Source organism: Lithobates pipiens, unplaced genomic scaffold (genome assembly GCF_037356315.1).
Source record: "Lithobates pipiens isolate NorthernLeopardFrog02 unplaced genomic scaffold, aLitPip1_a1.2 Scaffold_8, whole genome shotgun sequence".
Classification (NCBI taxonomy): domain Eukaryota; kingdom Metazoa; phylum Chordata; class Amphibia; order Anura; family Ranidae; genus Lithobates; species Lithobates pipiens.
Genome location: NW_027507903.1, coordinates 640361631 through 640382973, shown reverse-complemented (window position 1 = coordinate 640382973; position 21343 = coordinate 640361631). Strand labels below are relative to the sequence as shown.

The following is a 21343-nucleotide window of genomic DNA, read 5'->3' as shown; positions in this document are numbered from 1 at the left end:
CACAATTACTCTCAGAGAAATAAATATAGTCTTGCAAATTTTTCTGTGATCCCTATTTACTCTCATAGAAATTTAGCCTTGGATTTTATTTTTTTTGTGTTCTATATTTACTCTCAGAGAAATAATTATTTTATTTCCAATTTTTTTTTTTAAGCAGCATATGTATGTATACACATTTTGTTTTGTTTTTTAGACTCATTTTTGGTGCTTTTTTTTTTTTTTTTTATCCTCAGGTGCAGATTTTTTTTCTTTTTAATTAATTCATTTGCTGGTGCTTGAATGTCAATTTGGAAAAAAGGAAACACACCCGGTGCTTTTGGACCTGTGACCTGGAACTGGATGGTGGATGCAGTCTGAATTGTATGGATATTCAGTGAACAGAACAGTCATTATTGCTCCTTCTTTTTTTTTTTTTTTTTTTTTTTGCCATTGCATGTGGACCTCGCCTTACTTTGCGAATATATTTTTTGCTGACTGTGCAGATTTTGTGACCTCTCTTCTTCTTCTTTTTTTTTTTTTTTTTTAAAGGGATACGAGCCTTTTAATTTTATATCTTGAGTTGAACAGGAAACCTATCATCTGGCAAACACTGTGCTTCTCTCTCCTCCTCCATTTTTTTTTTTATTTTTTATTTTTTTTTTAAATTCAGTATTTCCAAAGATGATCTGAGCCTCACACAGCTACAAGTGTTCTGAATGTTTTTTTTTTTTTTTCTTTTTTCTGAAATCCAAAGAGAGTTACAAGCCTGAATAGCTAAATGGTAACGTCGTGCCTTTCCCTACTCTAAATCCTTTTTTATTTTATTTTTTCCCCTACTTGAGGGAAAAATTATTTTGCACATAAAGTTTATATCTATTTTTTTTCTTTGCTGCATTTTATTTTACAGCTGAGAAATTACTATTTTCAGAAAAATCAGCTAATTAAAAATATAATTATATATGTATATATAAATCGGATGCACTACAGTTCTGCTGGTCTGTTTGTTTAAGTTATTTTTGTAGCACCCTTAAAAAAATAAAGTCCCTTTATTTTTTTTTGAAATATAAAAAAAAAAACTTGAAGAGCCCCTGCATTATAGAGAGAAAAAAAAAATCAGATCCCCTGAAATATATATAAAAACTTGTGGAGCCCCTGCATTAAAAAAAAATTGAAGAGCCCCTGCATTATAGAGAGAAAAATAAACTTGAGCCCCTGAAATATATATATCAAAAAACCTGCATTATAAAAAAACAAACAAACAAAAAAAAAGCTTGAAGAGCCCCAGACCAATTGTAAAATAATACATAAAAACAGCTGTTAAAAAAAAAAAAAAAAAAAAAAAAAAAAAAAAAATCTACTGAATTGCTTTCCTTGGGATACAAGTGCCAAAAATCTTTTTTTAAATAAAGTTGAGTTAAAGGTCTCCTCCATTGTTTAAGGAAGTCGCCTCATTCATTGTCTGCACGCTGTGTGTTGCACAATCTGATTTAATAAAATAAAACCTAGCAAAGTAATTTGTGCCCTTGAGGCACGATAAAAGTATTCCTCAATTTTTATTTTTTTGTGTTTTTTTTTTTTTAATTTGAGGCTTTGCTGTCAATTTTTTTTTTCTGAATATTATATAATCTGCTAATGAACTCTCTGACTTGGAGCAATGGTGCATTGATCTGAAATTTATTATTATTTTTTTTTTTCTGAATATTTCAGTGTATGGGAAACTTGAATAGTGTTCATTATCTAAAGAAGCTTCAAGGTACTTATGAGGAAAAAAAATGCCACATTAGCACTTTTTTATTTTAATAATTGCTTAAATTCAGATGATAACAAAAAATTCATATTTTTTTTCGTGACTATTTTACTTCATAGCATAATTTAATTCAGGAAGACGGGAACAGGACGATTATAGACCTTGTGGTACTGGAAAATTAAATAGCACTTTTTTTTTTTTTCTTTGGGCAGAAGGGCAAAAGAACATTAAGTAATCGGCTTGGCAGAGCGCTTGTGAAACCTGGACAGTTCAGCTATTTTTTTTATTTTTTTTGGAAAATAAGCTAGTTCATCTGGGGGAAAAAAAAAACTTGCTCAGATATTTTTATTTTAAAAAAAAACTTTTATTTCATGTACTTGAAGGAACTGTTTTTGGCCCTGGGTTAAAAGGAAAAACAAAAGCAAAAAAAAACAAAAAACCCTAAGACGTGGATAATGTAGCTAATTTTTTTTTTTCTTTTTTTAAGAAAGAAAAAAAATAATCCCGCTGAATATTTTTGAAAATTTTTTTGGATGAATTTTTTTTTTTTTTTCTCTTGAAATTCATGGACAGAATGTTTTTGATGGTACCCAGAGAAATCTAAGATGGAGGACATAAAGAAGTCGGGGTATCTGCGCAAGCAGAAGTCCATGAGGAAGAGGTACTTTGTGCTGCGTGGCCCCGGGCCCCGGGGTCCGGCCCGGCTGGAGTACTACGAGAACGAGAAGAAGTTCCGGCTGGCGGACGGGCCCTCCGGCGGGCCGCGGGGGACGGTCAACCTGGAGGAGGCGTTTGGCGTCAACAAGCGGGCGGATGCCAAGAGGAGGCACCTGCTGGTCCTGTACACGCGGGATGGTGGCCTGTGCGTGTCCGCCGACGGGGAGGAGGAGCAGGAGGCCTGGTACCAAGCCATACTGGAGCTGCAGGCGCAGGGTAAGGACCTCCGACCAATCACAACTTAACTCCCTCTTTATTGTCACTACAATGTATTTCCTCCAAATAGAAACTGTTTGTATGTTAATAGCACCAGAACCAATAGAGCGCCCCCTAGGGGAAAAGTGAGATCTGCACCGTGTGTGTGTACAGGTGACAGTGGTGATACAGCACATGTGTGTGTGTTCCTTGGTAGGTGTGTCAGTGTGGGTTGTTGTGCATCGGCGTGTGTGTCACGCCATATGTTTGTGTAGAGGTGTAGCGGTGTCGTGGTGTATTTATGTTGTGTGTAGTGGTGTCATGGTGTATGTATGTTGTGTGTAGCAGTGTCATGGTGTATTTTTTGTGTTTTGAGGGGTCATGGTGTATGTATGTTGTGTGTGTCATGGTGTATGCATGTTGTGTGTAGCGGTGTCATGGTGTGTGTCTGTAGAGGTGTCATGGTGCATGTTTTGTATGTAGAGGTATCGCGGTGTGTGTGTGTGTGTGTGTGTGTGTGTGTGTGTGTGTGTGTGTAGAGGTGTCATTGTGTGTGTGTGTGTGTGTGTGTGTGTAGAGGTGTCATTGTGTGTGTGTAGAGGTGTCATTGTGTGTGTGTGTGTGTGTGTGTGTGTAGAGGTGTCATGGTGTGTGTGTGTGTGTGTGTGTGTGTGTGGAGGTGTCATGGTGTGTGTGTGTGTGTGTGTGTGTGTAGAGGTGTGTGTGTGTGTGTGTAGAGGTGTCATGGTGTGTGTGTGTGTGTGTGTGTGTGTGTGTGTGTATAGAGGTGTCATGGTGTGTGTGTGTAGAGGTGTCATGGTGTATATGTATGCATCACTGTGTAGTGGTGTGTGTTGTGGTGTAGCAGGGTGTGTGTGACTGTTTTACTTGTGTATTTGTAGCCATATGTGTGTCACAGTGTAGCAGGGTGTCTTATGGCATAGCTGAGTGTGTGTTTTAACAGTACAGTGGGGTCTCATGGCATAGTGGTGTGTGTATGTTGAGTAGTGGGTGGTGTGAGTGTTGGGGGGGGGGGGGGGGGTGTATGTTGCAGCGTAGTTTGTACAGTATCTTACAAAAGTAAGTACACCCCTCACATTTTTGTAAATATTTTCTTCTATCTTTTCATGTGACAACACTGAAGAAATGACACTTGTCTACAATGTAAAGTAGTGAGTGTACAGCTTGTATAACAGTGTAAATTTGCTGTCCCCTCAAAATAACTCAACACACAGCCATTAATGTCTAAACTGCTGGTAACAAAAGTGAGTACACCCCTAAGTGAAAATGTCCAAATTGGAGCCCAATTAGCCATTTTCCTTCCCCGGTGTCATGTGACTCGTTAGTGTTACAAGGTCTCAGGTGTGAATGGGGAGCAGGTGTGTTAAATTTGGTGTTATCGCTCTCAATCTCTCATACTGGTCATTAGACGTTCAACATGGCACCTCATGGCAAAGAATTCTCTGAGGATCTGAAGAAAAGAATTGTTGCTCTACATGAAGATGGCCTAGGCCAGTGATGGCGAACCTTGGCACTCCAGATGTTTTGGAACTACATTTCCCATGATGCTTAGGCACTCTACAGTGTAGTGGAGCATCATAGGAAATGTAGTTACAAAACATCTGGGGTGCCAAGGTTCTCCATCACTGGCCTAGGCTATAAGAAGATTGCCAAGACTCTGAAACTGATCTGCAGCATGGTGGCCAAGACCATACAGCGGTATAACAGGACAGGTTCCACTCAGAACAGGCCTCGCCATGGTCGGCCAAAGAAGTTGAGGTCACGTGCTCAGCGTCATATCCGGAGGTTGTCTTTGGGAAATAGACGTATGAGTGCTGCCAGCATTGCTGCAGAGGTTGAAGGGGTGGGGGTGTCAGTCTGTCAGTGCTCAGACCATACGCCGCACACTGCATCAAATTGGTCACTGTTGTCCCAGAAGGAAGCCTCCTCTAAAGATGATGCATAAGAAATCCTGCAAACAGTTTGCTGAAGACAAGCAGACTGAGGACATGGATTACTGGACCCATGTCCTGTGGTCTGATAAGACCAAGATAAACTTATTTGGTGTCAGATGGTGTTAAGCCTGTGTGGGGGCAACCAGGTGAGGAGGACAAAGACAAGTGTGTCTTGCCTACAGTCAAGCATGGTGGTGGGAGTGTCATGGTCTGGGGCTGCATGAGTGCTGCCGGCACTGGGGAGCTACAGATCATTGAGGGAACCATGAATGCCAACATGTACTGTGACATACTGAAGCACAGTATGATCCCCTCCCTTCAGAGACTGGGCCGCAGGGCAGTATTCCAACATGATAACCACCCCAAACACACCTCCAAGACGACCACTGCCTTGCTAAAGAATCTGAGGGTAAAGGTGATGGACTGGCCAAGCATGTCTCCAGACCTAAACCCTATTGAGCATCTGTGGGACATCCTCAAACGGAAGGTGGAGGAGCACAAGGTCTCTAACATCCACCAGCTCCGTGATGTCATCATGGAGGAGTGGAAGAGGACTCCAGTGGTGACCTGTGAAGCTCTGGTGACCTCCATGCCCAAGAGGGTTAAGGCAGTGCTGGAAAATAATGGTGGCCACACACAATATTGACACTTTGGGCCCAATTTGGACATTTTCTCTTAGGGGCGTACTGACTTTTGTTGCCAGCGGTTTAGACATTAATGGCTGTGTGTTGAGTTATTTTGAGGGGACAGCAAATTTACACTGTTATACAAGCTGTACACTCACTACTTTACATTGTAGACAAGTGTCATTTCTTCAGTGTTGTCACATGAAAAGATAGAAGAAAATATTTACAAAAATGTGAGGGGTGTACTTACTTTTGTGAGATACTGTGTGTGTGTGTGTGTGTGTGTGTGTGTGTGTGTGTGGGGGGGGGGGGCAGCATAGTGATGTGTGTTTTGCAGTGTATTGGTGGTGGGGTGTTGTAGTGTGCATGTGTTGCTGTGTAGCGGGAGGAAGGTGTGATGGGGTGTCTATCAGGGAGGTATCGCAGTGTAGCAGGAGGGTGTGTAGCAGGGGAGGTGCCTCGGCGTAGTGGGGAGAGGTGTAGCGGGGGAGGTGTATTGGGGGAGAGGTGTAGCGGGGGCTGTGTAGAGGGGGAGAGGTGTAGAGGGAGCCGTGACGTGGTGTATAGGGGGTGTGTCGCAGTGTAGAGGGGAGGAGGTGTAGCGGCAGAGTCTATATTGGGGGGTGTAGCGGGGGGCGTCTCGAGGGGGAGAGGTGTCATGAGGATGTGTAGCGGGGGGTTGTGTAGCACGGGTCGTGTCGCAGTGTAGAGGGGGAGAGGTGTCACGAGGAGGTGTAGCAGGGGTTGTGTAGAGGGGGAGAGGCATCACGAGGAGGTGTTGCGGGGGGGGGTGTGTAGAGGGGGAGAGGTGTCACAAGGAGATGTAGCGGGGGCATGTGTAGCAGGGGCGTGTCGCGGTGTAAAAGGGGGGTAAGGTGTTGCGGGGGCGTATGTAGCGGGGGTTGTGTAGCAGGGGCCGTGTCACGGTGTAGAGGGGGTGAGGTGTCGCGAGGAGGTGTAGCGGGGGGTGTGTAGAGGGGGAGAGGTGTCACAAGGATGTGTAGTGGGGGTTGTGTAGCAGAGGGCGTGTCGCGGTGTAGAGGGGAAGAGGTGTCGTGAGGAGGTGTAGCGGGGGCGTGTGTAGCAAGGGGCGTGTCACGGTGTAGAGGGGGAGAGGTGTCGCAAGGAGGTGTAGTGGCGGAGTGTGTAGCGGGGGTGTGTCACGGCATAAGAGGTGTCACGGGGGCCAGGTCACAGTGTAGAGGAGGAGAGGTGGGGCGAGGGGCGTGTAGAGGGGGAGAGGTGTAGCGGGGTGTGTCATGGTGTAGGAGGTGTAGTGGGGTGTGTCACGGTGTAGCGGGAGGGGGCTGTAGAGGGGGAGAGGTGTAGCGGGGAAGTGTCACGGTGTAGAAGGTGTAGCGAGGGGTCTGTAGAGGGGGAGAGGTGTAGCGGGGAAGTGTCACGGTGTAGGAGGTGTAGAGGGGGAGAGGTGTAGCGGGGAAGTGTCATGGTGTAGGAGGTGTAGAGGGGGAGAGGTGTAGCGGGGAAGTGTCACGGTGTAGGAGGTGTAGCGGGGGGTCTGTAGAGGGGGAGAGGTGTAGCGGGGAAGTGTCACGGTGTAGGAGGTGTAGCGGGGGGTCTGTAGAGGGGGAGAGGTGTAGCGGGGAAGTGTCACGGTGTAGGAGGTGTAGCGGAGGGTGTGTAGAGGGGGAGAGGTGTAGTGGGGAAGTGTCATGGTGTAGGAGGTGTAGCCACCGCTACACCTTCCCTTGGGCACCTCTCCCCCTCTACAGACCATAGAGGGGGAGAGGTGCCCAAGGGAAGGTGTAGCGGTGGCGTGTCGTGGTGTAGAGGGGGAGAGGTGTAGCGGTGGCGTGTCGTGGTGTAGAGGGGGAGAGGTGTAGCGGGGAAGTGTCGTGGTGTAGAGGGGGAGAGGTGTAGCGGTGGCGTGTCGTGGTGTAGAGGGGGAGAGGTGTAGCGGGGAAGTGTCGTGGTGTAGAGGGGGAGAGGTGTAGCGGTGGCGTGTCGTGGTGTAGAGGGGGAGAGGTGTAGCGGGGAAGTGTCGTGGTGTAGAGGGGGAGAGGTGTAGCGGTGGCGTGTCGTGGTGTAGAGGGGGAGAGGTGTAGTGGGGAAGTGTCATGGTGTAGGAGGTGTAGCCACCGCTACACCTTCCCTTGGGCACCTCTCCCCCTCTACAGACCATAGAGGGGGAGAGGTGCCCAAGGGAAGGTGTAGCGGTGGCGTGTCGTGGTGTAGAGGGGGAGAGGTGTAGCGGTGGCGTGTCGTGGTGTAGAGGGGGAGAGGTGTAGCGGGGAAGTGTCGTGGTGTAGAGGGGGAGAGGTGTAGCGGTGGCGTGTCGTGGTGTAGAGGGGGAGAGGTGTAGCGGGGAAGTGTCGTGGTGTAGAGGGGGAGAGGTGTAGCGGGGAAGTGTCGTGGTGTAGAGGGGGAGAGGTGTAGCGGGGAAGTGTCGTGGTGTAGAGGGGGAGAGGTGTAGCGGGGAAGTGTCGTGGTGTAGAGGGGGGAGAGGTGTAGCGGTGGCGTGTCGTGGTGTAGAGGGGGAGAGGTGTAGCGGGGAAGTGTCGTGGTGTAGAGGGGGAGAGGTGTAGCGGTGGCGTGTCGTGGTGTAGAGGGGGAGAGGTGTAGCGGGGAAGTGTCGTGGTGTAGAGGGGGAGAGGTGTAGCGGGGAAGTGTCGTGGTGTAGAGGGGGAGAGGTGTAGCGGGGAAGTGTCGTGGTGTAGAGGGGGAGAGGTGTAGTGGTGGCGTGTCGTGGTGTAGAGGGGGAGAGGTGTAGCGGGGAAGTGTCGTGGTGTAGAGGGGGAGAGGTGTAGCGGGGAAGTGTCGTGGTGTAGAGGGGGAGAGGTGTAGCGGTGGCGTGTCGTGGTGTAGAGGGGGAGAGGTGTAGCGGGGAAGTGTCGTGGTGTAGAGGGGGAGAGGTGTAGCGGTGGCGTGTCGTGGTGTAGAGGGGGAGAGGTGTAGCGGGGAAGTGTCATGATGTAGGAGGTGTCGCGGGGGGTGTGTAGAGGGGGAGAGGTGCCGCAGGGGAGGTGTAGCGGGGGCGTGTCGCGTTGTAGCGGGGTGGTTGTCGCAGTGCTGTGCGTGTGTCGCTATGTGTCACTCTATAATCGGTGGGGTCCGGCTCTGTCCTTCGGAGGGGACATGTTTTCTCCCCGGTCCCCAGGGAGCGGTGATTGAAGTGCAGCTCTCACTGAGTTGCTGTTTTTTGGTGCCGACATCTGGGTTGTCTCATTCCAGCCAATGGCCAGGATAGGAGTCCAGACTTCACTGGCTGCATGCTTGTTCCAGGTCAGGGAGTACAGCCCAGATCAGAGCACATTTCTGCCCTCACAGGGTGACTCTGACATACAGTTGGCTTCTGTGACTGTGCCAGAGAGAACAAAGCGGCTCTCTGATTGGTTGGTGGATGTTTTGCAGTTCCCACCAATCGCCCCGCCCACTTGTAAGAACAGAGCAGTGACGGGAAGCGAGGAGACGCCCATCTCTGTAGAAATGGAAAGGGGAGGTCTCTGCGCTTCTCTATGCAATGCGGGCAGATCATGGCTGGTGGGAGAGGCCAGCAGGGGGCGGTACAGAGCTTCCAGAAAACATCTCAGCCCCCCCTGTCCTAGTACTCCCCCCAGTACATCAGCCCTGATGTAAGTAGTGGGAGGAGTTATGCAAATATCAAAAAGCCTTGGTAGGTGGGTGTCCCTAGGCCAGTGATGGTGAACCTTGGCACCCCAGATGTTTTGGAACTACATTTCCCATGATGCTCAACTACACTGCACAGTGCATGAGCATCATGGGAAATGTAGTTCCAAAACATCTGGGGTGCCAAGGTTCGCCATCACTGCCCTAGGCAGACCACCCTCGGTAATACCTGCATGTGATGTCGAGTCTCCATGATTGGAAGAACTAAAATCCAATGAATGAAAGGGGAGGGACAGTCAGGCTTGGGAGGAAAGAGCTAGATGATGCCGGACGCCCTCTGTCCTGGAAATGAGGCGGGCTCTCCCTGACTTGCCGCAGCTTCTGATGCACGTATTTCTGAAGTCTGTCCGTCTGGCAGTGTTGCCACAGTAACCAAAACCGGCGTGATGGAGGAAGGGGAAAAAAAAAAGTGCGTTTCTATGGCGATTCTGGCGTCAGCGCTCCTTGTTTTTCTTGCGCAGCGTCACGCCTTAACCCCTCGCCCCCCGTAGGACTGCATCTGGTCAGTTTAACCCCCGGCGTGCTGGCCAGATTTACGGCGCAACAACCCCCCCCCCCTCCGCTTTGTACACACGGCGCAATCCGACCGTGCCGCCGTGGATCCCGGCCGCACATGCTACAGCCATTAATTACAGATTTAAAATCCAGTCGCTTGTTCTTCCTCTGCCACGCTGGCACGCTCTGCTGCCTTTTTTTTTTTTTTTTTTATTATTATTATTATTATTTTTTTTTTTTTTTGCAAGTCCAAACTTTTTGAAAAGCATTAAATTACCCGACGAGGAAAAAATCATCTGACCCGTGTAGAATGCAGATGCATAAAAAAACAAAAAAAAAATAAAAGATTGTGCGGCCGTGTCATGCGCGTCCTAATACTGTTGGCCAAGAGAAGAGACTTTTTTTTTTTCCTTCCGGAATGGAAAAAAAATTGCCATTAAAAATGCACCCTGTCCAATCCTCTGTCTGCCTGCAGAAAAAATAAAAATAAAAAATGCACCCTTTATATACTGTATATGTATATACAGTATATATAAATGAATTTTTTTTATTAAATTAATTTATATTCTTATTTATATTGTTCATTTATATTATTATTAGGGCTGAAACAACTAATCGATTATGAAATTAATCAATTATTTTCATAATCGAATAATCGGCCACTAACATAATGGGGTTAACAAAAAAACTAAAATTAGCCCTTTATAGTACAAAGAGCAAATCACACTAATCGATTATGAAAATAATCGTTAGTTGTAGCCCTAGTTATTATTATTGTTTTTATAATATTATATTTTTCTATTATTATAATTATTTTTATTAATATAAATAATTATAATCGATAAAAATATAATATTATAAAAACAAAAATATTGTTTTTTATAATATATTTTTATTATTATTATTTTTTTATAATATTATATTTTTCTATTATTATAATTATTTTTATTATTAATATAAATTATAATCGATAAAAATATAATATTATAAAAAAAGATATTGTTTTTTATAATATATTTGTATTTTTTATAATATTATATTTTTATATTATAATTATTTTTATTATAAATATAATCTATAAAAATATAATATAAAAACAAAAATATTGTTTTTTATAATTTTATTATTTTTTTATAATATTATATTTTTATATTATAATTATTATTGATATAAATAATTATAATATAAATATAAAAATATAATATTTATAAAAACAAATCTTTTTGGTTTTTATAATATATTTTTATATTATTAATAATAAAAATATAATATAGAAATATATTATTAAAATAAAAATATTATTATTATTATTATTATTATTTTATTTTTCGTGATGCTTCAAAAGTTTTACTACATTTTTAAAGAATGTAGCCCAGGGGTGCGCAACCTTTGGTGTTCAGCTGTAGAGAGTTTACTAATCCCATCATGCCTCTGGGGGGGGGGGAAGAGTATCATGGAACTTGTAGTTCCACAAAAGCCTGAGTGCTGAGGTTGCCTCGCTCGGGCAATCGGTCATCCTACACGATGGTTTCGGAATCCTATAGCAGCAGATATCCCTGAGAGTACGGTTGTTCTAAATGTAACTGTTTTTTTTTTTTTTTTTAAAGTATCAAATTGTATCACTCTGAATATTTGATTTTGTATCTAAAATGTTTTTCAATTGTCTCCTATATTTGTTACAACTGGCCAAGTAGAGAACATGTCAGAAAGCTCTGACCTATACCACAGGGCTGCTCCGAGAACACTGAGCCAGTCACATCAGTCTTTGTACCAGAAGAGCTTACACTCTAATGTCCCCCCACACACTATTGTTATTATACATTTATATAGCTTTGACATATACCACAGTGCTGTACAGAGAACAATGAGCCAGTCACATCAGAGGAGCTTACACTCTCTAATGTCCCCCCCCCCCCAGTCACACACTTAATAATTAATTATTATTATTATTATTATTATACATTAATGTAGCTATGCCTAGAAATTGGCTGAACCCCAACACCCCCCCCGGTTTGGTTTGTGCCAGAACTCACAAAAGTTCTAACCCGAACAGGGAACCCGATTTAAAGTCTATGGGACGTGAACTTGAAAAATCTGAAGGTTTATATGCAAGTTATTGTCCATAAAAAGTGTATGAGGGTCCGGGTACTGCCCTGAGGGGCATGTATCAATGCAAAAAAAATATTATATATATATATATATATATATATATATATATATATATATATATATATATATATATATATATATATATATTTTTTTTTTTTAAAAATATTGTTTTTACAGGTGTAGAGATTTTAATTATGCTTAAAGTGAAACAATAAAGATGAAAAAATTCCTTTAAATAGCGTGCCTGGGGGGGGGGGGGGGTCCCCTTAGTCTGCCTGTAAAGTGGCGCATCTGTACCATGTATAGAACCTGCTGCAGCAAAAATGACATTTATAAAGAAATAAAATGACATTTAAATTGCCGGAAATACAAAAATGTTAAAAAAAAAAAAAAATGGTATGGGGCCCCCCAATCCATACCAGGCCCTTTGGGTCTGGTATTGAATTAAGAGGAACCCCACGCCACAACTTTGAAATTAAAAAAAAATGGGGGGAGGTTCCCCCCTCAAAAAAAAAAATCAATACCAGACCCTTTCCCAGCATGCAGCCGGGCAGGTCAGGAAAGGGGAGGAGGGGGCGAACGAGCCCCCCCTCCTTGACCATACCAGGCCACATGCCCTCAACATGGGGGGGTGCTTTGGGGCATGGGGGGGCTCTGCCCTCCCCCCCACCCCAAAGCACCTTGTTCTCATATTGATGTGGTTAAGGGCCTCTTCCCTACGACCCTGGGCTGTGGTTATGGGGATCAGCAGGCAGGGGGCTTATCGGAATTTGGGAGCTCCCTTTAACAAGTGTGGCCCTAGATTCCCCCCCCCCCCCTTATGTGAACAAGTGTAACCCCTACCCATTCACCCAAAAAAGTGTCAATAAATAGACAGGAGGCAGTTTTTGACAATGCCTTTATTAAAAAGAAACAATGTCGCCCAATGTAAATCCATCGACCAATTACGATGCCCGCCGCCACGACCGAACCCCACAAAAGAGAGATAAGAAAAACTCTGCCCACGATGAAGGCTAACCGCCGAATGCCTGCTCCTCCGTTTGTCAGTTCTTAGATAAGGGGTGGGGCCACCCCGGTGATGTCACCTTGTGGCACCACCCCCTTGTGACATCGTCGACCGGTGCATGCTGGGCCGGTGGTCATATAAACCCCTTGCCCGCAGACCCATACAACCACCACCCAGGGTTGTCGGGCTGAGGCCCTTGTTATCAACATGGGGACAAGCTGCTTTGGTGTGTGGGGGGGGGGGGGGGAGTGGCGTGTTCCCTGAACAGGTGCTGTTCAGGGCGAACTTTTGCTTGACTTGAGCCAGGTTGTCCAGGACTAGCCCTCAGCCTGTGACTGGACAGGGAAAGGAGAAGCAGCACAGTAATGAGCTCACCTACCTTTGTGTGTGTGTGTGTGTGTGTGTGTGTGTGTGTGTGTGTCTAGCAGCATGGAGGTAGGTCCTCTTCCATACTGCCCTGATGTTTGCGCTCCGCCATGCTCCCCCAGCACTGTGACTGCTGGTAGGACCAGACCCCCTGATCTGTATTTTGAAGGCATAATCCCCATACTACATCTAATGGCCTGCCTGTGATCTTTGGCTCCATCTAGTGGCTCGAATGCGCTATTTCTCAGATTTTGAGGTATTTCAGGAGAAAAATAAATAAATCTCATTCTGGCCACTAGATGGAGCTGACAATCATAGGGGAACATGCACATTCGACGGAATTCTTACAACTCGGGTTTCGCTGAAATCACTTTTACCCATCCCTATTGTTGGTTTCTGTAATAGGCGGCCTTGCATCCGGTTGGCAAGGTGGTTGTGAAGGCCGTCTATGTGACGCAGCTAATTATTGTGCTACGTTCCCCCGCAGGTAACGATCTTCGTGAGAAAAGAAACGGAGCCCACGTAGTACTTCACAGTATAAGAGGAGCAGCCATGACCCCTGACTACTGCATTTTATTATTTTTTTTTATTGCCAGTTCTGAGTCACGCCGAGGGAGCTATAAACCTGCAATGTTCCCCACACACATTATTTATATAGCTCTGACATATACCGCAGTGCAGTACAGCGAACACTGAGCCAGTCACATCGGTCTCTGTACTAGAGGAGCTTACACTCTAATGTCCTCCACAGTCACACACTATTATTATTATTATTATTATTATTATTATTATACATTTAGTATAATGGGTGGAGGTGGCCATTGGCCAATGGTTTTTGAGATGTTTTCTGAGGTGGAGGGTGGAAGTTCTTCTTCTGGTGATGAGTTGGTGATTTCTATGGAGGAGGCATCACAAGGAACATTGAAGCGTTGTAGGGTCTCCAAGTAGGAGGGAGGGTTACCGTATATACTCGAGTATAGGCCGACCCGAATATAAGCCGAGGCCCCCAATTTACCCCCAAAAAAACTGGCAAACTTATTGACTCGTGTATAAGCCGAGGGTGAGACATGCCTGTCCATCCCTGTGTGTGTGTCCGTCCCTGTGTGTCCGTCCATCCCTGTGTGTGTGTCCATCCATCCATCCATCCCTGTGTGTGTGTGTGTCCATCCATCCATCCATCCCTGTGTGTGTGTGTGTCCATCCATCCATCCATCCCTGTGTGTGTGTGTGTCCATCCATCCCTGTGTGTGTGTGTCTCCATCCATCCATCCATCCCTGTGTGTGTGTGTGTCTCCATCCATCCATCCATCCCTGTGTGTGTGTGTGTGTCTCCATCCATCCATCCATCCCTGTGTGTGTGTGTCCGTGTGTGTGTGTGTGTGTGTGTGTTACTCTGGCCCCATATTTGGAGTGTGTGTGTGTGTGTGTGTGTGTGTGTGTCCAGCCTACCTGTGTCCCGAGCCTGTGTCCCGAGCCTCCGTCCCGTGCCTTGCCTCCTTGCCTCCGTCAGGCATGCGTATGACAGGCATGCCTCTTTGGTTCTGGAAAGGGATTATGGGAAATATCACTCGCACGACCCTTACCAGAATTGTAAACAAGGTAGAGCAGTTAAGTCAGCTGTAGACCTGGTTGACAGTACGGGTTCCTTGAAGTCCAAGTCGGGGGGTTCCTGGAAAATGGCAGGTCATATTATTATGTTGACCTTCTAAGTAGGAGGGACCTTTGATCAGGCAGGTGTATCAAGTTTTCTGGATTCTATTCCAGGACTGGGAAATGGCAGTTCTCTTGTGAGTTGGACCGAGGACATCACTGCAGACAAGGTGGTTAAGGCTATTGAGAAGCTTGCCATCAAGAAGTTGCCCGGGCCAGATGGATTTGACTGCCAAGTTTTATAAGCCATTTAAGGTTACTCTGGCCCCATATTTGGAGTGTGTGTGTGTGTGTGTGTGTGTGTGTGTGTGTGTCCAGCCTACCTGTGTCCCGAGCCTGTGTCCCGAGCCTCCGTCCCGTGCCTTGCCTCCTTGCCTCCGTCCCGTGCCGTGCCTTGCCTCCTTGCCTCCGTCCCGTGCCGTGCCTTGCCTCCTTGCCTCCGTCCCATGCCGTGCCTTGCCTCCTTGCCTCCGTCCCGTGTCGTGCCTTGCCTCCGTCCCGTCCCGTGCCGTGCCTTGCCTCCGTCCCGTGCCTTGCCAGGATCGCCGCTCTTCGTCGGCGCCTCGGCGGCCATTCTAAAATTCAAAAGCCGCGCCTCCGCCTTCGCCTGTGATAGGCGGAACACTGAATTTCCCAGCAGCCTGTGTTCCGCCTATCACGGACATCGTCTCATCCTCGTACTACGGACGAGGATGAGACGATGTCCGTGATAGGCGGAACACAGGCTGCTGGGAAATTCAGTGTTCCGCCTATCACAGGCGGAGGCGGAGGCGGAGGCGCGGCTTTCGAATTGTAGTATGTCCGCCGTCTGTCTGCTCGATACGCTGATCGAGCAGTCAGACGGCGATGACTCGAGTATAAGCCGAGGGGGGCACTTTCAGCCTCAAAAAAGAGGCTGAAAATCTCGGCTTATACTCGAGTATATACGGTAAGTAGGCTAAGAAACGCGTAGCTCAATCATCCTGATGGCGGTTCCCACGCTACTGAAGGTGGCATAAAATCAGTTAGTGCTCGGCCTTATTTTTTTTTTTTTTTTTGCTGGGCAAGTTTGATACTGATGTTTTCTTTTTTGTAAGAGACCCGGTTTTCTAGTTTTGACCGATTTTTATTCATCTGGTGAAGGAGTGTAGGCGAGGCCCCAACTTCTGGTCTCTTGCTGCCGAATCTTACACCTGGAGTTGGGGTACTTTTTATTTTTTCATTTTTTTTCAGCATGGTAACCTGACGGTGGATTATTGACGTAGAGATGGGGAGGTATGGTCTTGGACTTCTCCATGGAGGGGGTACAGGACCTGCACCTGCTCAACCTCTATGGGCCCCAGACAAAGAGGGACAGGAAATGTCTCTTCATGAAGATCAAGACTTTTTTTCTTTTTACAGCCCAGCAAGTTGTCTTCGGTGGTGATTTCAACACCATCACTAGGACTAAGGACAGGAAAGGTACCGGACTGGACTGTGATGGCTTTAAAAAAAAAAAAAAAAATGGCTAGAGAGGTAGGTCTGGCCAGGGGTGGACTGACAACTCATGGGGCCCCCAGGCAATAGGAGATTATGGGGCCCCCAGGCAATCAGATTATGGGGCCACACAGTATACAATCACACAGTATACACAGACATGTTTCTATTGGCTAAGAAGGTACTGGAGAGGTGGGGCAGCTATAATCTCAGGATTTTTAGACCAAAAGGATGTGGGTAAGGGACATTTCATAGACAGATGTAAAAAAAAAAAAAAATTTTTACATACTGTCCCTGGTTTTACTGAGGCTGGCAACCCTGATGGCGCCCCCTAGTGGCCCGGGGCCCTCGGGCAGTGCCCGAGTTGGCGAATGGTCAGTGGGCCCCTGGGTCTGGCTGATGTGCCCAGACGACACGGGATTCGCTTTTCAGCAAGGTAGTAGACAGAGTAGAACATTTTTTTTCTTTTTAAAGGGTAACTCTGCTTTTTCGGGAACCAGTGTGTCAGGCGGTGGAGTTTTCCGATCTCCGTATTCGGTCTGTGACTCTGAATAGCGCCGATACACCACCTAAGGGGGAGGGGAACCTGGAAGCTGATTTTGGCACTCCTGGGCAATGAGGTGGTGAAACCAATCTTTTGCGGGCACAGATATCGATCATGGACTTTTGCAGCAGTAACTCAGAGTGGGGGGAGCTTACAAAACGAAGGATCGTTTGGGTTTTTCAAGGCCATAGGAAGAAATAAGTAGCTTGATATTTTTTTTTTTTGCCTGTAGCGTGTGAACACACTCCAAAAACTCCACCCAGTGCCCAAAAAAAAAATAAAATAAATAAAAACGCACGCAAAAACGTGCAACAGGTGTACACATAGTCCTCCAAAGGAGAAGGACCTTAACCCTGATCCCCCCCAGGGACGTTAGGCTCCAGACGGGGACTGAGGAATTTACACTTGGTCCATCTGACCAAAACCAGGCGGACCCCGTTCTCTGTAGGATCTGCCAAAATGGACCGCCACCAAGTACTAGGTGGGGCTTCCCCGAAGGAGATCCTATGAGAGAGGGTGAACCAAGGCCATGTCCACCCCCCCCCTCCCAAGACGTTCAGGGCAGGCCCGAGGACCTACACTCTACCAGTCACACGTGTAAAAATGTGTGCAACAAAAAAAAAGGCAAAAAGCTTGATAAATATGTCGGCTATCAGCATCTGCGGAGAAAGCTTGATGGTCTTGTCTCCAATAATGGAGATACGGAGATGTTCTCTGTGGTTTTACTCTTGCTCAGGGAGTCTCAATATGACAGGCATGCCTCTTTGGTTCTGGAAAGGGATTATGGGAAATATCACTCGCACGACCCTTACCAGAATTGTAAACAAGGTAGAGCAGTTAAGTCAGCTGTAGACCTGGTTGACAGAACGGGTTCCTTGAAGTCCAAGTCGGGGGGTTCCTGGAAAATGGCAGGTCATATTATTATGTTGACCTTCTGGGTAGGAGGGACCTTTGATCAGGCAGGTGTATCAAGTTTTCTGGATTCTATTCCAGGACTGGGAAATGGCAGTTCTCTTGTGAGTTGGACCGAGGACATCACTGCAGACAAGGTGGTTAAGGCTATTGAGAAGCTTGCCATCAAGAAGTTGCCCGGGCCAGATGGATTTGACTGCCAAGTTTTATAAGCCATTTAAGGTTACTCTGGCCCCATATTTGGAGTTTTTAATGGCTGTCTGAGAGAGGGTTCCCTCTCTCCCTCCATGCGACAATCTGCGGTGATTCTCCTGTCAAATGGTACAGATTCTTTGAGAAATGAGAATTGGTGGCCCTTTAGCCTTCTCAATGTTGATAGGAAGATACTGGCAAAAATAATTTTCTGACGTTTATCGTCCGTAGCCGGCAATCTTCTTTCTCGCCACCTGCACTGTTCGGTTCAGGGTAGAAGCACTTTTTCAGTGGTGTTAGCTGTCCGGGAGGCCTTGGAGCGGTGCAGGGATGCAGGCTGGAGAAAGTACTTGCTGGCATTGGATCGGGCTAAAGCTTTTGATCGGGTCAATCATGAGCTGCTTCTTGGCAAGTATGGCCTGGAGGGGGGCTTTATCGATTTGGCTGAAGACCTTGTACAGAGGGGCTGAAAGCTTCATGCTTGTGAATGTTTGGCCCGGATGGCCCTTTGAGGTTGGCTCGAGTGTGCGTCAGGGGAAGTGGTGGCTGGCGCTCAAAATGTTTTGGGTGGGGCGCAAACAGAAAAAAAATACATCATTTGCCGCCAGTGTGCCCCATCATTTGCCGTCGGTGTGCCCCATCATTTGCCGCCAGTGTGTATTGCCCAGGAGTCGGGATTTGCCTGTCTCACAGCGGGTCACGGTGGTGTCCTCCACGCTCCTCAATGTCTCCAGTCCTCTCTATCAGGAGTCCAATCACAACACCTGTTGTTTCAGCCAATCAGGTGACAGGCAACCAGACCAGAGCACCTGATTGGCTGAGATGCGGGTCAGTGTTCCTAACACAACGCTGAGTAAACAGCAAATGCACAGCAGCGCGCCCGCTGTTTACCATATTGGAAGCCTATTAGGGCCTACGGCTCTAATCAGGATGCCTATTGGAACCCACGGCTCTAATCAGGCGCTTCCAAAAAAAAAAACCCCGCCGCTGTAATTCAGGTGCCTGGCGTCCAACAAGGAGCCAGACACCTGAAAAGGGGGCGGTAGCGGCGACCATAGATTCATGGAATGCATGAATCTATCTATGATGAGAGGTGACAGGAGAGGGGGGTGGCGCTCCTGTGCCCTTTATGGACGCACCCCCACTGCTCAGGGGTGTCCTTTTGAGTAATTTGCTATACGCGTTTGCAATCAATCCCTTCATCGGGAGGTTAGAGAGGGGGGACCGTTGTGCGGGGGTGCCTTTGGGTATTCCTGGTGAGCCTCCCCTGAGGATCATGGCCTATACTGATAACAACATGTCTGTTTTCATCTCTGGTACAGAGGAGGTGGTCTCAGTGATGGAGCAGTATGCTGAGGCATCTGGCTCAAAGATCAATCGGGACAAGAGTGATGTTTTTTTGGATGGGAGAGGAAGGTGATGGCTTTGAGATTCCCAACAGGAAATTTAAAGTTTTAGGCATCAAATTTGGTCCCTGGCGATTTATGGTCTTGCAAATTGGGAAAGCAGGCTACCAGGTGCCGATGCTAAGGTTGCCAGCTGGAAGGATTGGAAACTCTCTTGCAGGGAAAGGATTGACCTGATTAAAATTGACCTGATCCCGGTATTACTGTATGTCAGCTTTGTATGTTTTGCCAGTGTCTCTCTATGCGAGAATCTACAGCTGTTTCTTCCAACTGTTATGGGGGAGCAAACTGAACCTCATTAAGAGGCCTGTAACCTACCTTCCCAGGCAGATGGGTGGCCTAGAAATGGTCAACTGGTGGTATGTTTTTTTTCTCTGATGTTTTTGAAACAAAATTTTGGGAATTTGCTGGCAGAGGAACCCACCTGAGTGGGTTGGTATTTTTCAGTCCTGGTTTAGGCCCTTTTTTGCAAAGCTGGCAGAATGGTGGGCCAGTGAAAAGCCTGAGGGTCTAACATGGTGAGCTCCCGTCTTACGTTGTCACATGCCTGAAAATCCTTTGGCAGTGGCGAGTGACTGCAGAGGAAATGAAGTCTCTTCCTAGAAAGGCCCTGGAGAAGAGGGTTGTTGAATCTGCTTTTAGCGAGCCATTGCCCTTGAGGGATTGCCCAGGCCCTGTTATGAGGGAGGATCTGCGTTTGATCCATCTGGAAAGAGTCCCTTTGTAAAGTTTTGGGATTTGGCCTGGTTCTCGTTCCATGGCAGACTCTATGTGATGGGCAATTTGAAGCATCACTCTGAACCGTGGTTGTCCAAGAGTGGAGTGTGGCGGGGTGAAAGAGACAAAGGACCACTTCTTGCTTCAGTGTACCTTCAATGTAGAAGTCTATAAGCTGGTGGGTGGGCCTCCTTTCTCGCTTGAGTTATGCGGAGTGGTCGTACAGGAGCCTCTGAGACACGTCGGGATTTTGACTTTGAGACACTTTTTTTCTAGTTGGCTTAGTAGCCCGTTCCTTCTCGTGGAACGCACGGTGTCAAGTTTCCATTCTGGGGGAAAAAAAAAAAGTCCTTCCTGGTCGAGGTGGTGGTGAACAACATTCTGGGTGAGGTTGGGAAATATTCAAGGTCTTGAGAAGGACAGGTGGCAGCTGGAGGCCTGGACAAAGGCGTGGAGGAATGTCAGGTGCCCGTAGCTGCTGTCTGTCCGTCTCTGGGTGTGCGACTTTCTTTCTGACCTTTCACGTCCCCTAGATCTTGACCAGATCAGATTTTTCTAAAAAAAAAAGGCATGGGTTATATGTCTAATTTGTTTCTTAGCCTGAGGGTATGTTTTGGTGGAGGTTAGGGCTTTGTTTTTGCATCATTTTGTAGTCTGCTAGTAATACAATTATGTTTCTTTTATATATTTATGTATATTGCTATTTATGCTTTTTGGCAAAAATCTGTTTGCTTTTTTGTTATCTGCTGATGTAAGCCTGTCTTGTTTATTTATGAATATATTCTCTTTTCCTTTATTTTGTATATACGTAAATATGTTTTAATAACAAGCTTTATGCTTGCAAGATTTTAATAAACAAAAATTTACACTCTAATTTCGCCCCACAGTCCCACACTATTATAATTATTTATTATTATACATTTATATAGCTCTGGCACATACCGCAGTGCTGTACAGAGAACACTGAACCAGTCACATCGATCTCTGTACCAGAGGAGCTTACACTCTAATGTCCCCCCCCCCCCCCCCACAGTCATGCAATATTATTATACATTTATATAGCTCAGACATATACCACAGTGCTGTACAGAGAACACTGAGCCAGTCACATCAGTCTCTGCACCAGAGGAGCTTACACTCAAATGTCCCCCCCCCCCCCCACACTCACACACTATTATTATTATTATACATTTATATAGCTCTGAAATATACCACAGGGCTGTACAGAGAACACTGAGCCAGTCACATCAGTCTCTGTACCAGAGGAGCTTACACTCTAATGTCCCCCCACAGTCAAGCACTATTATTATTAATAATAATAATAATAATAATATTATTATACATTTATATAGCTCTGACATATACCACAGGGTTGTACAGAGAACACTGAGCCAGTCAGATCAGTCTCTGCACCAGAGGAGCTTACACTCTAATGTCCCCCCCCCCCGCCCCCCACAGTCACACACTATTATTATTATACATTTATATAGCTCTGACATATACCACAGGGTTGTACAGAGAACACTGAGCCAGTCAGATCAGTCTCTGCACCAGAGGAGCTTACACTCTAATGTCCCCCCCCCCCGCCCCCCACAGTCACACACTATTATTATTATACATTTAT

The 21343-nt window shown here is 46.4% G+C and overlaps 1 protein-coding gene across 1 annotated transcript in view; it reads left to right on the top strand.

Annotated features, from left to right (window-relative positions):
* The first annotated feature begins 546 nt into the window (after nt 1–546).
* LOC143961591 (insulin receptor substrate 1-like) overlaps nt 547–21343 on the top strand; it is a 70394-nt gene continuing 49597 nt past the window's right edge. Inside the window, exon 1 of the mRNA XM_077470904.1 lies at nt 547–2659. Within this exon, the coding sequence (XP_077327030.1) occupies nt 2332–2659 (328 nt within the window). The 5' untranslated portion in view covers nt 547–2331. The remainder of the gene's footprint in view (nt 2660–21343) is intronic.